At 38.4% G+C, this 18,223-nt stretch overlaps 1 protein-coding gene across 2 annotated transcripts in view; it reads right to left on the bottom strand.

Moving 5' to 3' along the window:
- Nucleotides 1–14,531, bottom strand: part of CLINT1 (clathrin interactor 1) — a 59,442-nt gene extending 44,911 nt beyond the window's left edge. For both annotated transcript variants that reach the window (XM_047091830.1, XM_047091839.1), the window contains exon 1: nucleotides 14,338–14,531. In XM_047091830.1, the coding sequence (XP_046947786.1) occupies nucleotides 14,338–14,378 (41 nt within the window). In that variant the 5' untranslated portion in view covers nucleotides 14,379–14,531. The remainder of the gene's footprint in view (nucleotides 1–14,337) is intronic.
- Nucleotides 14,532–18,223: the final 3,692 nt, after the last annotated feature.

Below are 18,223 nucleotides of genomic sequence, written 5' to 3'. Positions count from 1 at the left end.
GTTTGCAGATAAAGTAAGCATAAGTCTATACTTAAGATATACATCCTAAGATTATCTACAGAAAATTAATCCTCAATACTTATTTCTACAAATGTCACACAGACATTTTACACTTGTTTGCTAAATTAAGTGCCAACATCTAGCATTCTAATTAGAATAGTGCTGCCATAATTGAGACTTAAATTACTCAGTAATCAGCATCTAGCATAAACAATTCAAAATCCAAACAAGTTATCACAGGAGAGAAGTATATGAATTACAGGTAGATGGCTGTAACAGGGAATACCTCTGGAAGAATACATTCTACGGGAGCATTTTATTGACATAATCAGATTATCTACAATATATACACTTGTAAAGCACATGCTGCAATTTTTGTCTTTTCATACTTCATTGATTTATGGAAAGCAAATTACATTGCTGTAAGTGGGAAAAGCATGGAGAGAACAGCAATTCCGTTAAAGTTTCAATTTGAAAATAAAACCTTAATTATCCAAAAGAAAATCACCACCACACTTCAAAAAACCTTTGTCCCATGTGCCAACTCTTTGTACTATAGGTGTTTCTACATACTAAGAAATTCTAGCAACATCTTAATTACAACAAAAATCTCTATATATAATCTACGATATAATCTTCATTCTAAAAATCTGCCTCACCACTAAAAGTAATCAAAACCAAGGGTCCTTGGAGAAATGGCTCATTCCATGGATGAGGGAGTAAAAGTACAGAAAAAGGTTCACACATCTTGTGCCAGAAAGTGAGAAAATGCTTAAAAAAAGTGCCAAAAGGACATAAGCCAACTTTACAAGGCTCCTGTTGACCAAATCTGTGACAATTTGAGTACTGAAATAAATAAGGACAGTAGGGATTACAAGGCACTGAATAAAATGAAAATCCACAAAGGAGGGATATACAGAGGGGGGAAAATGAGAGCTCTTCCTTACAGTAAACTGGTAATTATATATTGAAGGATGGATCGTGGGGGTAGGTGGTTGAAGAGGGAGGAGTCATCATTTTTAACTATCACATCAAGGAAGAAGCATCAGTAGATGCTAAATTGGGGGGGGAGGGGGGACGGAGTTTGATGAGGAGAGATATTAAAGTATCTCCCCACAGACTATTTATTAGTTGCAACGAGAAAAACAACTACATAATGGAGAAACCAGACAACGCCTTTAACTGAGTGCTCAAAATTAAAAGAGCATACACACCTTGTTTTCCTCCTGAAAAGGACATGTTATTACTTAATGTAATATCCCAGCTCAGAATACATACCTGAGGAAACACCAGCTAACCTTAAATTGAGGAATATTCTATAAAATAACCGGCCTATTATGTTCAAAAATACCAACATCATGAAAGGCAAAGAAAGATTAAAGAACTCTTCATTAAAGGAGACTTAAAGAGTCATGACAATTAAATACATGATTCTGGACAGAACTGTGCACTGGAATGAGACAACTGACACAATTAGAATATGGACTACAAAGAGATAAAATTACTGTTTCAATGTTAAGTTTTCTGAATCTAATATCCATACTATGGCCATGTGAGAGAATCATCTTTGTTCTTAGGAAATGCACACTGAACTCTGGAGGCAAAGGGGGCATGTAACCTACTTTTAAAGGGATCAGGAAAGTGTGTGTGTGAGTGAGTGTGTGTGCATGCGCATGCAGAGTGGAAGAGGAAGAGCAGATGTCGAGCAAATATGGCAAAATCTTAAAAATTGGTGAATGTGGGTAAAGGATATACAGGTGTTTTCCTTACTATTGTTAAAATTTAAATTTCAGAATAAAAGTTTATTTAAAAATCTGCCTAATTGCACAATATTGTGAATATACTAAATGTCACTGAATTCAGCATTTTAAAATGGTTAATGTGTGACTCTTACCTCAATCATTTTTTTTTTTTTTAATTTATCTCTCTAGGTAACATACATAACTTGGAACGAAGTCAAACTTCATGAAAATCATTGGTTGGGCTTATTTCCTTTTCATTTTGAGCTATCATTTTCTTGATTCTACAATTTGGAGATCATATATTTCAGTCTTGAACTAGGCAAGAACTAGCTTTCTCAAGCCCAATCACTCTTCCATTAAAGCATCAAAGAGTTTAGATACAGTGTCCATTATGCTTTTAGATACAAAATGCATTAAGTTTAATTGTTAAAGTTTATGAGAGTTAAAACACATAATGAAATTGAGGCTTACCAGATCTTTATAATTAATGTCATTTTATATTTAAGTTATAGTGAAGGAACAATTAGTAATGTAACTTACACAAATTTTATCCTTTAGGTAAACCAAACACCACATCTCCTGTGTCAAACCATGTTAGCATGTCAAGCAGTCTTAAGTTTTGATATGAGTAAAAAATCCTCACAGTGAAACATTTTACTCAACTAATAAACAGGACAAAAACACCCTCAATGAAACTCTCAGGACTGTTCTAATTCCAAAGTTTCCACGTATCACAGTAACCTATTACCATATTTAATGGCAAGTTAATAAAAGCTAGCAAAATGTTATATTTAGATACAATAGTGATAGAACATTCATGACTCTAAATAACTAGGACGCCCATTCCCACTTGCTAGAAAAACTTTTAGTCAAATATTTAGCATAAAATGTTTATTGGAAAGTTGTGGAAATACCAGTGATTACAAATTCAATTGTATATCCTGTGGTACACATTATCAATTCAGGTACAAGTTCCTCAAGTGCAATTTCTAATGAATTTTAAAAATCTAAGCTTCCAAGGTAATAAAATTTAAAAGCCTAATCTCTCAAGGTCCTCTTTTTTTTTTTTTTAAAGTATGGAATATTATTCCTATTCAACAACCAAAACCACTCCTACTCTATTTAAAGAAGCTTTAGACTTGCATTGTTTTGTGTGTTAATGGTGAAACAAATCTTTCCCTATTGATGACAGTTGTTTAAGGCCTCTTACACATGTTAGTTAGTAAATCAAAAATTTTTTTTATAAAGAAAGGACAATGTGATCTTTTTCTTGTCAGGAGCTATCATATGGTTTCACAAACAGATCAAATATCTAAGGTGTTTAAAAATAAGTATAGTGTTAAGAATTTTATTTGTGTTCTAGCTTTTTACAGGTATGGATAGAATAGCCACTAAAATACTTTTAATAGTAAAATTTTACTGTTAAAGGGGTTTAAAAGTTTATTAAAAAATTTCTGCCAACTTCTAAATTTCTATTAACTGGAACTAATCTAAGGAATTGTTACTCTACTTAATTCTAATAGAACAGTCTTTGTTCATCTCTATCTTTTAATTTTGGGTTATCACTTTTTAAAGCTGTCTCACAATGACAAAACTAAATAAACAAAATGAAAGCAATAAACAAGAATGTATTGAGAACTCACTGGTAACATTTCCACAATACATTAACTCATTTAATTCTCTTAACAGTCCTGGAAAGTTGACCTTATCCTGTTTTATACAGCAGAAGTGGACAAAATCTCTTAATTTATCAGGTCTCCCCTTCAATACCCCTTCCACCACTGATTTAAAAATAAAATTGAGGGGCACCTGCGTGACTCAGTCGGTTAAGTGTCCACCTTCACTTCGCATCATGATCTCACGGTTCGTGGGTTTGGGCCCTGAGGCGGGCTCTGTGCTGACAACTCGGAGCCTGGAGCCTGCTTCGGATTCTAGGTCTCCCTCTCTCTCTCTGCTCCTCCCCTGCTCATTCTCTCTCAAAAATAAATAAACATTAAAAGAATTTTTTAAATAAATAAATAAAGTTGAAATCCAAAGCAATCTGCTCAACTTGGACACACTCAAGACCATTTATTTTTTCAAATATGTGGCACCCTACTTCTGCTTAAAATACCCTATTAAGATAATTTTATTAAACATATTGCCTAACTCCTTCAGGAAAAAAATCTAAAAGGAAGTACTGAAATTAGTTAACCTTAAAAAAAGAAAAAGCATAAAACTCTTCTGAGAGAATGATAAATTGATGAGATAGATATTCTGCACTGGGACAACATGTGAAAATTACATCTTTGTAGACACAAATGCCTGATATTTACAGTGTGATTACATGACTAACAGATTTTTTTTTCTATCTGATTAAGTTCGGAAACACTGCCAAATATCAAACACTAACCAAAAGTATGTAACTAAAAAATCCTATCAACAATGCTAAAATGAGAAATCCTGCACCTACCTCAACAATAAAACTACCTCCATATGATGTCAAATACTTTGATATTTCATTTAATAGTTTTTCATTTTCATCCTTGATTGATTAAACACGGATTTATCCAAATGTACTTCCAAATCCTGAAAACTAGATTCAACTTTTCTGATATAAAGGAAATTACTTCTAGAACCTATCAAAATTTTGAGACCTTTATAATTTATTCCCCCTCAAGCTCTAAAAAAACCCAAGTAACTATACTTCAAATTATTTAATTTGGACTATTTGATTGGAATAGAAAGGGGACTTCCTTTTGCAATGGGACATCTTCTCAGAGTATTCACTGATGTCACCCTATGTTCACAACCATCTGGGTGCAGGTTCTTATCAGTGAATCTACATCATTATTTCACCTGTTTCAGATTTTGCACTTCATGTTTGATACCTTATTCAGCCTCATCTTCCTTTCAGGTAAATATGTTTTAAAAAAAAAAACGGGGGCAGGGGGCGCCTGGGTGGCTCAGTTGGTTAAGCGTCTGACTTCGGCTCAGGTCATGATCTTCCCAGTAGGTTGGAGCCCTGCCTTGGGTTCTGTGCCGACAACTCAGAGCCTGGAGCCTACTTCAGATTCTGTGTCTCCCTCTCTCTGCTCCTCCCCTACTCACACACACTCTCTCTCTCTCTCTCTCTCTCTCAAAAATAAACACTTAAAAAAAAGTGTCTCAGGATGTATCTCTTTCATGAATTTTTGCTCAGTCCTGTTCTTTTTATTCTCTGAATTTCAAAAATATTTACATCCTGTACCCTAAATTCAGATATCATACCATCCATCTTGTATTTCTCTCTATTTCTTGTTCATGTGCTTTTCATGTGTTTTTCAAGTGCATCTGCTTGACAGAATCATAAATGCCACTGGAACCCTAAGGTCTGTCTCTCATAGTACCCTACAGGGCTCATGGTAGATGTTAAATGAGCACTCATTGAAGGACCTTTATGAGGTATGGCCAAGATTAGTAAGGATATCAGTAATATATTTTCAGTTACTGCATAACATTTTAATACTTAACAATCTATGCCAAAAATACAGTACTTGGATAAGTATATAATGGACTAAGAAAAATTATTTCTAAATGCTCAGTCTGAAGAAAAACTGAGAAAAGTTGGGCATAAATTACAGATTAATATGACACAGCACTAAGGGCACAGCAAAGACCACAATCAAAAAACTATCTGAAACTTTAATAAGTTGTGGAAGCTGGTTACAGAGGACTACTAATTCTGAAGCACATAATGTTTATAAATGTCACATTTAAAAAAAATTATATATATATGTATATATATATATTTAATTTTTTTTTTTTTTTTTGAGACAGAGAAAGCACAAGCAGGGGAGGAGCAGAGAGAGTGGGGGAAAGAGGATCCAAAGCAGGCTCAGTCAGTGAGCCCGATGCAGGGATGAAACTCACGAACTGCGAGGTCACGACCTATGTCAAAGTTGGATGTTCAACCAACTGAGCCACCCAGGCGCCCCATAAATGTCACAAATTTTAGGATTAAGTAGTGAATACCTTTATTACAATAGCTAAAGATTTTCTTTTGCACCTACATAAACATCTGTTTGCTTTCCTTCTGTTGAGGGGCATCTAACATATAGACATTATTCAAAGTACATCAAGAGTCCAGAAAATTTTTCTTTTATGACAGGTACATATGGGGGGAAAAAAAGAATAAACACTCAATGAATTTGGTGCAGAAATTTTAAATATTATGAATATTTCTCCAAGTAATTTTTAATTAGTATAAAGTATACACTGGCAACTCACCTTTATTATAGTAAAATATTTTTTTGATAATTATGTCTTGTAAAAGTTAGCAAAAACTGTTAAATATATGTTCTGAAAGTAAACATCTATATTTAAATCTAGACTCTATTTTCTAGATGTGTTACTTTCAGCAAGTTCCTGGACTTCTCTGTGGCCTATTTGCTCATCAATAAATTGAAGATGATAACAATGTTGTCATAATTCTTATTGGCACATGGGAGATACTAAATAACTATTAGCTTTTATTAGAAATACATGGACTTAGAAGATTTCTTCAGTAATATAAATCAGCTTATCAAACTTAACATAGTCAAAGATATTTATTGAGCACCTACTATATAACATACACTGTTCTAAGAGTTAGTAATACAGCAGTAAACAAGACGAAGTCCCTGCCTTCAAGGAGTTCACATCCTAGAGGCAGCAGCAGAATACATGTAAATAAAAGAAGCAGAGGTGGAAATGAGTGACTTAGATGGATGCATGCTATTTTAAACAGAAAGTGAACAGAGAAATCACAGAGTAATGGAAGATGGGGTCAGAGGGGGCAGCAGAGAGCCAGATCGAGTACAGGCTGAGAGGCAGGGAGATGAGAAGTGACTTGAAAAGCTGAGACAGATCTGATTTAGTATTTTTCAAGAATCAATCATTGCTGTGTGGAGAGCAGACTGCAGGGTTAAAATTTTTATTTGGCTTCATGAGAAATGAGCCACACTTCAAAAGCCCATTCAGTACCAAACTTCTAAATATAAGGCAAACACATCAAACTAAGGATGTTACTTAACCATTGTGGTTTAGCTGCAAATAAAAACAGTTTTAATCAACAACCCTAAGCTGAAGAACAAATATGAGAAAAATCAATAGAAAAAAATCCTCAGTATATTTATTTGCATTGTTCTTTAACGATCTTCTAAAAATACATGAAAACAAAAGTCAAAAAAACCCAGGAAACTGAATTTTCAATGCATATATTTTTGCTATTTTAAAAATTTAAGGCTATCTGAATGAGAATTTTTGAGTGAAACATTTCAAAAGCATGCATACACATTTACCACATAATGGTGAATGGCGAATTTATGTGGAAATTGAAAAAAATTATTGATATTTGAATTATGTAGAACTTAAATACTTTCCTAAGAATTTTGAAACTAAACAAATTTGCATGTCAAAAGACATTCTAAAACAATTGGCAAACTCACTTAAATACAAAACATGCCTATTGTTACGCATTAACAAAATTACTCCAACTAATAATTAATTAGCTAAATTTATCCACAAATCATAATTAGCTATAAATTAGTTCCAACACGGGAATACATTATGTTCTTTTACCTGTGTTTAATTTTCAGGCTAAAGAACTCTGGTAAGCCAAAAGAATTTCTTGCCAACTTGGGAGAATGGGCTGAATAATCGGAAAGCCCTTTCTGCAATGTGCGTTCATCTATTGTCAGAGATGGCAAATTTGATTACTTAGAGGGTTCTTTTTCTTGATACTGTTCAGTTTCTTTAAGAATTAGGGGATGTCTGGGTGGTTCAGTCAGTTAAGTGTCCAACTCTTGGTCTCGGCTCAGGTTATGATCTCGTGGTTCAGGAGATCAAGCCCCACATCGGGCTCCATGCTAACAGCATGAAGCCTGCTTGGGATTCTCTCCCTCTCTCTCGGTCTCTTCCCCCTCAATCCCTACCCCTGACCCCTGCATGCATGCTCTCTCTCAAAAAAATAAACTTAAAAAAAGAATTAACTGTCAAGTTCAAAAAATAAATCTTTTTACATTTTAGGAGAATGTTTTACATTAGTACTATCTTTAATATCTTTAGAAACTACAAAACAAACTGAACAAAGATTAGCAGATAGAAATTGCAATATGTCTCCCCAAAGACTTTTTTCCTCAACATATCTTTTTAAAGAATTACTTCTACTTCTGTAACATGTTTTCAATATTAAAGTAAAAGCATTTATGACTTGGTGAAAACAACACATGGCATACACATTAGAGATATTTATATGAGTTTTCCTATATGTAGGTTAAGATGTCCATTCAGGTGAAGAGTTTTATGAAAGAGTGCTCACTGAAAATAATGATGCATGGATTAAGACACAGTCCTTACATACTTGTAAATAATCTAATCTAACAACAATATTTTCTTTATTCTTTTAAACACTATATTCCTGTTTTTTTCTATGTTATAAATGATTTTCTGCATTACATAATAACAATAGGTATTTCAAAGTTTATGTCAGGTAATATGCTAAGTGTTTCACATGAACTTAATCCTCACAAGAACCCTGTAAAATAAGTATCATCTCCATTTTCCAGACAGAAAAATTTAAGAGATATTGTTCCAATGCCCAAGACCACTGTTTCTTCATAGTAGACCTCAGATTTCGATTCAGTTCTGATCTCTGAACCAAACTGCTTCCTAGATCCATTAAATATCACCTGGAGGTATAGTAGAAGAATATGTTTTGCTAGCAAATTACTATAAAAACATATAGATAAACATATGTAATTAGACCAAACAAGGAAAGCTCATGAAGTGACACCTTAAAAAAGCATAAAAGAGGGGCACCTGGGTGGCTCAGACAGTTAACCATCCGACTTCGGTTCAGGTCATGATCTCACAACTCGAGGGTTTGAGCCCCACATCAGGCTCTGTGCTGACAGCTCAGAGCCCGGAGTTTACTTTGGATTCTGTGTCTCCCCCTCTCTCTGCCCCTCCCCTGCTTGCACACGCTCTCTATCTCTCTCTCTCTCAAAAAACAAACAATAAAAAAAGGCATAAAAGAATAAACAGTTTAAATACATTGTCCAAGAATGTTAAGTAATGTCAGTTGAGGTTAAAAGGAGTTAACTTTTTGTACATAAGAGCTATTACAAATACTAAAAAAGTACTTTTTCACAGCTAGATATATCTTAATATGAAAGATAAAACAATAAAATTTCTTCAAGATTAAAATGTTATTTAAACTGCCTATACTCTTGGGTCACTTGGGTAGCTTAGTCGGTTAAACACCTGACTTCAGCTCAGGTCATGATCTCACAGTTTGTGGGTTCGAGCCCCGCGTCAGGCTCTGTGCTGACAGCTTAGAGCCTGGAGCCTGCTTCAGATTCTATGTCTTTGTCTCTCTCTGACCCTCCCCTGTTTGCGCACGTTCTTTCTCTCTCTCTCAAAAATAAATAAACGTTGGGGCGCCTGGGTGGCGCAGTCGGTTAAGCGTCCGACTTCAGCCAGGTCACGATCTCGCAGTCTGTGAGTTCGAGCCCCGCGTCAGGCTCTGGGCTGATGGCTCAGAGCCTGGAGCCTGTTTCCGATTCTGTGTCTCCCTCTCTCTCTGCCCCTCCCCCGTTCATGCTCTGTCTCTCTCTGTCCCAAAAATAAATAAAAACGTTGAAAAAAAAAAAATTAAAAAAAATAAATAAATAAACGTTAAAAAAAATTAAGAAAAAAAAAGCTGCCTTTACTCTTTACTTTTTCTTAAAAGAATTATTAAGTAAACACTAGAAATAAGTAAGAGGGGCGCCTGGGTGGCTCGGCTGAGCATCTAACTCTTGATTTCAGCTCAGGTCATGATCTCATGGTTCCTGGGATCAAGCCCCACGTCGGGGTCTGTGCTGACAACACGGAGCCTCCTTGGGATTCTCTCTCTCCCTCTCTCGGCCCCTCCCCTGATGGCACTTTCTCTCTCTCTAAATAAATAAACATTAAAAACTAATTTGTTTAAAAAAAAATGAAATAAAATAATTTAAGAGCACACAAAAAGGTTCAACTGTGGAGCCATACTGTAAAAACCAGAAGTATTAACTAAATAAGTGGTACTTAAAATTAAATTAAAAAAAAAAAACACACACACACAAGTACTTTCAGTGGATATATCAGTAAACAAACGAAAAACTACTTGTAAACTAACACTACAGGGCACAGAAAAACATAAGAGACAACTAAGTGATTTTTAAAAGCATTTTGACAGTAGTACTAAATTGGCTAATTTAAACTACAGAAATATTGGCAGAAGATAAACTCTTCTGTCTTTGGAATTAAATTCTTAGTATCTTCTTATATCCACTTACCATAAGAGAGGGCGGATAATTAATTATTTCACTAATAACAATGATCTATTATTGGTTCCCAAAAAAGTTGATAGGGGAAGACTAAAAAGCTGACAATCATGTCTGCTTTCAAATTCTAAGAAGCAAACGGAACAGAGATTTACTGGGAAGACAGGGAAAATAAGGGGGAAACCATCTGGTGACTAAAAAGCAAAACTGACAGTAAGTTCAAAATATAGTGTAATTGTAATGGCAAGTTTCTTGAAGGCAGGGTACCTGTATTGTACTTTTCAAGTTCAGAAAATACAGTACTACTCCAAAAAAAAAAAATGTATTATCTGTTGAAATAACTGAATGAAATATTTTCTTAAAAAGTAAAAAAAAAAAAAAATAAAAAAAAAAAATAAAAAAAAAAAAAAGGGGCGCCTGGGTGGCGCAGTCGGTTAAGCGTCCGACTTCAGCCAGGTCACGATCTCGCGGTCCGTGGGTTCGAGCCCCGCGTCGGGCTCTGGGCTGACTGCTCAGAGCCTGGAGCCTGTTTCCGATTCTGTGTCTCCCTCTCTCTCTGCCCCTCCCCCGTTCATGCTCTGTCTCTCTCTGTCCCAAAAATAAATAAACGTTGAAAAAAAAAAAAAAAGTAAAAAAAAAAAAAAAAGTAAAAGGTTCTCCTTCTGGAGTCTAGACTAGGCAACAGTAGTTTCTATAGCTCTACAAACATTTAGGGGATAAAACCGCATGTTAACACCAACAAAAATCAACTTATAAGGGAAAACACAAGCTATGCTTAAGAAAATAAGAAAGGACTACCAATAGCAGTTGCCCACCAACAGTAGCTGGCCAGCACTATTTGAATCACTATCATAAAAAGAGTAAGGGCCACCGATGAAATAGATTTACCACTAGTACTACTCTGTGCAATGGAAGAGAAGGATTAACTGGGCTTGAATAATAAGTAGCCATTTTGATCTACCACTATCTGTCACGTTGACTACATTCCCAAAGTTTGGAGAAAAAACAGAACAGAACTGTAGCAACTTTTAATTTATACCATGTGTGGGATAACAAAATATCAAAGAATCCAACTTTATTACAAGAAGGCAGGTCACACGATGATAATGGTCAAGCTAGTCCTAGTTGGTGGGAGTGGTGCCACTTATCCCTTCCTGCCACAGCTGCCTTTCATGCAACTTGAGTACAAGTGGGAGGAAACTGGTACTCTAAGCTCTGGCTGGCCTATGACTTTATCTGCTTTTCCTCAGTTCCACAGTATTCTGCACACCAAGCCATTTAATACTACCAGGAGGTCAACAATTGTGGAAAGTATCTCCTCACCCTCCATGTCTTCAAGCTCTCAAAAGCCAGTATCTGAAATACATCGTTATACTTCAGAACTGCCACCATACTTGATCTAACTGCAGCTCTAGGGAACACATTTTGAAAGAAAACATTTTTCTTTCTCAAGTAAACCTCGCTGGGTAGGGATATATGCTAAATAAAAGTCCTAGTTTTCCTGAGTCATTGGTTGCATTTATTTACTGCATAAAGCATTTAAATATAACAATTATTGATTACCACTTTAAAAAAAAATCCTTTTTCAGCCAAAACTGTCGCTGGAGAATGACTTTCCAAAATCTATGTGCCATTATGAAATACCAGTTCCATATCTCCCCCCTGCCCACGCAATGGAAATTCATGTCTCCAAATAGCCAGTAAAGTTGAAAACAGACTTTGTCTACCCTCATCCTCTCATTTTACTGATAAGGAATCTATCATTTGGATATTTATGTGATTCTCTGCAAAATTATACATATGGCTAGCTTAAAAGGAAGTATCAGAATCTGAACCCAGGTCTCTAAAACCCCTAACTTGTGCCCTTCCTAATACATAAGACCTCATTCTATTAATCCAAACTCTCCGAGCAGTCCTTAATCACTTCGTTTCTTCATTTCCAAGTTCCCTCAATACCTTATTCCTCTAATAATCAAAGCAGCCATTCTACAGATTGGTTTCTCCTCCATTATGGCATTTTAAGGTGAAGAATCTAACTGGACACTGTGCCACAGGTACTGGTTCTGTAAGATGCTTACATTTTGAGGGAAGAATTTTTTTCTCTCCTGCCAATGAAAGATGAAAATTAAATTCTAAGTATTCAGTAAAATAACCTCACATTCTAATCTTAATATCATGTGTCAGACACCCACAAAAACTTTAACAAGTCCTTGGTGGCAGAATTCTTACACGTTCCTGAATTTGGTTCAAGTCTCCATTTTAAAATGGGTAGTAAAAAGGAAGACAGAAGTTCTTTTTCAACAACAGTTCTTCCATTAGATGACTTGATAACTACTTATGTGCCAAATTTCACCTGAACACTTGAAGATTGGTAACACGAGTGATAAAGACAAACAATAGCAAACGTACAACATCAGCAGGAACGTTGCCTTGATTTCTGTCTCCTGAAAAACGTATATAGCTCCTGCAAATTTGTGAGTACCACAAACTTAGTTCTCTAAGATAACAAGGTTTCTCTTAGATCTCTTTTGCTGCTCTCTGGCTTAGAAATAAAGAGTTTTGTAGAGACTTTTGGACTTTCAAAACTATTTAAGCTAGTATCCAAGTCTTTACACTTGGATAAACAACCAGTGATCCAATAAGGCATGCACAGTGTCCACTGGAAAAAAATTAAAAATATAAAAAACTAATGAACCTGTATCTGGAAAAGAACCATGATTTTATCTTTAGGAAGCAAAGGGCATATAAATAGCAAAACCCAAAATAAATGTCTGAGGACTTAATGATCAAATGAACAGCTGATAAAGGAAAATTATTAAAGCAAACCATTTCTCAAACGTGGAGTTTCTCTTTTAATGTTTATCTCCCTCTCAATGCAGAACATCTGCTACAATCATCCAAAGTATACTGATCTAAATATACTGTGGCAAGAGCTTTATATGTAAAGTCCTTAGTCCTTAAGCTTTACAACGTTGTAAGGTAGGTATCTATCATTATTTTCATACTGCACCTAAGAAAACTGGGGCACCTAAAGTTACTTAACTTGCCAAGGTTACAGAGCTTGAACCCAGCTCTGAAGCCTCTAAAACCCATGTCCCTTTGGTGCTCTACTGCCTTCTTGGTAGCACAGCAAATTGGAAAATATGGTCAAATTCTAAGTTCCATCTGATGATTATCCAAGCCACTATAAATTGTGTTTTTTGGTTTTTGGTGTGGGTTTTTTTTTTTTTTTTTTTTTTTTTGGTGTCAAGAAAAACTCAAAAGTTTGCCATCAACACTTCCTGATTTTAGGTTGGGTCGGTATCACCAATGTTTCTGTCACCACACGTATTGCACAATCACTAGAAGCCAAAGGAAGAGGACTGGTTAAATTCTTAAACTTTATTTCCTGCTGGCCTAGAAGTCCTTAATGTTACGTCTGTTAAGTGTGAAGGTTTTTCTGGTGTAGTGAGACACTAAAGTTATAACCTAACTCTTATAGGAAATCATCTATGCATTAGTCATTTTACCTGTCAGGGAAGCTAAAAGCAGATCAACGGGATATAAACCCGGGTTGTTTCCTTCTTCAGAGTAAATTTCTTAATGACTTGTTAACTAAGCCCAATGGAACAAGTGACCCTCCAAAAATGAAATGTAGTGGAAAAGGAAACAGAGGAAAAGAAGAATCACAGTAAGTAATGTGGTGATCTACTTTCACTAGTGTTAGAAAAGCAAAGGATGAATCTCCTCTTGAGTAACTTCAGCCTGACCACAATGGCCACTTGTTACACCTACCACCCACTCCAACACTTCAGGTTCATTAGGAATTAAAAGAAACCTAGTAAGCAACCCGACCAGGCCTGAGTCTCCGCACCACACCCTGAGAACACAGAGGGTCAGTGCATTGCGTCCCCCACCTCCAAGCCTTCCCCGCTGCCCCGGAGGCAAAACCCACAGCCTGGGGCCAAGACAGTCCTCCAACCAGGGCAGTGACCCAGCTCTGGACAACCCCGCCCCCTCCCCTGACCAAAGGGTCTGTGCCTAGAGGGATGTGGGTGGGGGCAAGGTGAGGAAGGCCTGCACAGGAGAGGAGGGGGCTAACAGGATGTTTTGAAACGAGGAAGGGTCCCTTCTCACCCTCGCGGGTCGGGACCTGCTCCGGGTCGGAGAGAGAGCCGGTCGCCGCCATGATGGGACTGGCCAAGCCGGGGGGCGTGACGCGGGCAGCCCCGGGCGCAGGGCCAGCTCCCCTTCCCCCTTCCTCCCCTCCTCTGCGTGGGCCTTGGCCACAACTGACCCCCGATACTCACGCTTTGTCCACCAGCTCCCGCACCTTCCACATGTTCAACATCGTGCCCCGCGCGGGCCGAGCCGCCGGCTCCCTCCCCTGCTCCCCACAGACCCCGGAACACTTCCGCGCCGGGGCAGATCCTGGCCGGGGTCACCGCCGCCGCCCGCCGCCTCGAACTCCCCCAGTTAGGTCCTTCTCTTGCCACAGCCGCGGCGCCGCCGGTGACACGTCGAGACGCGGGGGCAGAGGCGCTGCGTGGAGCGGAAGTGCCCGACTTTCCGCCCTCTGCGCGCGGGGCACGCCGGGACTTGTAGTTCTCCCCCGGCCTAGCGGACAGGTTAAGCTGAGAGAGTTAGTGTGATAAACTTGGTAGTATTTCTGTTAGACTCTCCGGTCCTACGCACCCTTCCCCATGCCTCTGACCTTCAAAACCAGAAACTCTGGGGTGGGGACCAGGAATCTGTGCTTTACGGAGTCCTCCGTGCTCAAGTGTCAGAAGCACTGGTATAGGATCAAGCAGCCCTCAGACACATTTTCCAAATAGTAAGTATTGTTTCTCCCTAGAAACAGTCCTGAATATGTAACAAATACCAGAGCGTGCTATGATTTTGAGTCTTCGAATACCTCATTGAAAGGATTTTCTTGTGAAATAAGTCTTGTTAAAATAGTACCTGAGGGGCACCTGGGTGGCTCAGTCAGTTGAGCATCTGACTTTGGCTCAGGTCAGGGCCTCACTGTTGGTGGGTTCGAGCCCCACATCAGGCTCTGTGCTGACAGCTCAGAGCCTGGACCCTGCTTTGGATTCTGTGTCTCCCTCTTTCTGCCCCTCCCCTGCTCTCTCTCTCTCTCTCTCTCTGTCTCTCTCTCTCAAAAATAAAAGATTAAAAAAAATTACTTGAGATAGGAAAGACCCCCCGCTAATATCCTCAAAGGGGGAAAACTGAGAGCTTTTCCCCCAAGGTCAGGAACGCCACAGGGATGTCCACTCTCGCCACTGTTATTCAACATGGTATTGGAAGTCCTAGCCTCAGCAATCAGACAACACAAAGAAATAAAAGGCCAAAGACATGAAAAGACACTTCTCCAAAGAAGACATCCGGATGGCTAACAGACACATGAAAAAATGCTCAGCATCACTCATCATCAGGGAAATACAAATCAAACCACGAGAGACTCTTAAAGATAGAGAACAAACTGAGAGTTGATGGTGAGAGGTGAGTGAGGGATGGACTGGATGGGTGATGGGCATTAAGGAGGGCACTTGTTGTGATGAGCACTTGGTGTTGTATGAGTGATGAATCACTGTATTCTGCTCCTGAAACCAGTATTGCAGTGTATGGTCACTAAGTAGAATTTAAATTAAAAATTAGAAAGAAAAAAAAATAAAACCTATTGCACTCTAATTCTGTGATACAGTGGTTTTATATTTAGACAGCTACCTAATATCCTCCTTAGATACTTTATCTTCAAGCTCAGAAACTTAGTTCACACTCTATGGGAAACTAGAAAGACAACACTGTAACACATGCAAGAACTTGGCAGGTTTATATTCTTTTTTTTTTTATTTTTTTAAATACTTTTTTTTTTTCAACGTTTATTTATTTTTGGGACAGAGAGAGACAGAGCATGAATGGGCGAGGGGCAGAGAGAGAGGGAGACACAGAATCGGAAGCAGGCTCCAGGCTCTGAGCCATCAGCCCAGAGCCTGACGCGGGGCTCGAACTCACGGACCGCGAGATCGTGACCTGGCTGAAGTCGGACGCTTAACCGACTGCGCCACCCAGGCGCCCCTGGCAGGTTTATATTCTTAAGCATAAGTACAAATACACACTGCACTCAGTGTTTTATTGCAATGGTTGCTGTGACTTCATTTTCTTGCTTATTCATTTTTAACAATGGTCATGTTAGAAGTGCAAAAGAAACATTAAAATTCATTTGGCCCAACTGCTTGAATTTTACAGTGCTTTTCATTCTACACGAATGTATTGAGCAGAAATCTTCTGTGTGCCAGGAGTAGGGAATACAGCTGGGAACAAGACCAACAAGGCCTCAGCTCTCTTGGATCTTACAGGTCTTTGGAGCAAATATAATAATCAAGGAAACATTTAAGATAATTGCAGATAGAAAATTGTTGAAGAAAACAGAAGATAATGTTGAAGAGAATGGTGTTAGAGGAAAGTAACAATACAGAGTATTTAGGGCCTCTTTGAGGACTCTATAATTAAGCTAAAACTTGAATGATGAAAAGGAGCTGGACATTAAAAAAAGAAAGAAAGAAAGAAAGATCTGCCGGAAAAAATACCTGGTGGAGGGAACAGATGAAGACTGATTCACAAGGGAGAAGTGAAATTGATTGCTGCTAGTTGCGAAGCTTGTTAACAATGGTCCTAAATCAAGAACCCTGAACCTCTGACCCCTAGTTCCTCAGGTCAAGTCACCTCTTCACATTGCATCCACTTAATTATTGGAAGCAGCTTTGAAAAGGGTTTCAATACAGCTTTTGGGATTAAGGTCTGAGAGAAGCAAGTTGAAAGAATTGCCGGATAGAAAAAGCAGAAATCGGGACAAAGCTATCTCAAAGCTTTGTCAAGACAGGAATGCTTAGGCAGACATAAAGTGAATTGGATTGGTGGGTGGGAAGAGGCAGGGAAAGAGGAGCAGAGATAGGTAGACAAATGGTGCTTTCAGATGAGAAGTTTGTTTTCTGTTGAAAAGGCTGTCTGGTCCAAGATTCAAAGGATGGAATGTGGCCAGAGAAGATAAGAAAGAGAAACTACCTTGCATAAATAAGAGCTCAGCAAGTTAAGTTTCAAACAAGCAGGTCCAGGGTACATCAGAAGAATGGGCCTGGCATAAAAACAACCACCTTCCCTGCCCTGGGCCTGTTTGCACATTCATAGCAATTCGTAGTCAGCCTTCCCAGAATTACCTAGAGAGTACAATGTCATTGTCTACTTTGCTTGTTTCAACACCAAGTTTGGAAGTGTCTAGACTTACTCCAGAGTTATCACACCAGGGGCATCTAGAATGTAACACCAAAAAACTTGCCTGTCTACCTTTGATTCTAATGGACTCAGAAGAACCAGACAAGAAGACTGTGTTCAAAAGTGGTCTCCAAAGACTAATCATTTGCATGTCAACAAAGTGTTCCATTTTTACCTTTTATCTTGCAAGTTTGTGAGCAGTTTCCATAGTAACTTCTTTGTGGCAATTTAAATGTGTCCATTGTCGAAAAATAAATGAGAAAACGTCCTACTCACCCCTCTTCAGGAAAACATACATTTTTCACTAAATGAGCTGACACTTTTAGTAAGGCCAAACCAACACAAGGTTTGAAAGCAAATGTACTCAGATATATGAGGTGCTGTTGTAGGCCCTGACTGCTTATCTTCTGTGGGTGGCTCCCTGGTGTTTCCTTCTGAAGATTTAATTCATGGTACATAGGTGTGGCAGCCATGGGAAGGCACAGCCTAAGTCTCTCTCCAAGAGAACCGGTTGCAAGGAGTGTGGATGGCTGACAGCTTGCAGCAGCCGCTCCTCAGGAACCAACCACAGCACTGACACCAAAGCCCTGCTCTCACTGGGCTACTCTCAGGCGGGGATTGAGTATGTTGGAGCCAGGCCATTTCTCCCCAGTGCAAGACTTCTCTACCGGGCAAGCATTGCCCTGGACTTCCCATCAGCCTCGCCCAGATTACCTCCAAGTTTCCAGTTTCATTGCAATCAGGCAGTCTTCCTACCCAATCTTCCTTCCTCCTCTTTCGCCCTTAACAGGTGTCAGAACTTCCTTGTGGTCTGAGGCTGTCTCCACCTACTGTTGTTTCCTCTCCCCTTTCTTCTTCATAGATGTTTCCCCCAGTAGATCTCTTACACTTCTAATTCCATTTTGGCTTCTGCTTCCTGTA

The sequence above is a fragment of the Lynx rufus genome, unplaced genomic scaffold (genome assembly GCF_022079265.1).
Source record: "Lynx rufus isolate CCGP_SWC_20201006 ecotype Redwood Valley unplaced genomic scaffold, mLynRuf1.p SCAF_1, whole genome shotgun sequence".
Lineage (NCBI taxonomy): Eukaryota > Metazoa > Chordata > Mammalia > Carnivora > Felidae > Lynx > Lynx rufus.
Note: the sequence above shows the minus strand (reverse complement) of the source record. Positions and strands in the feature narration are given on the sequence as shown.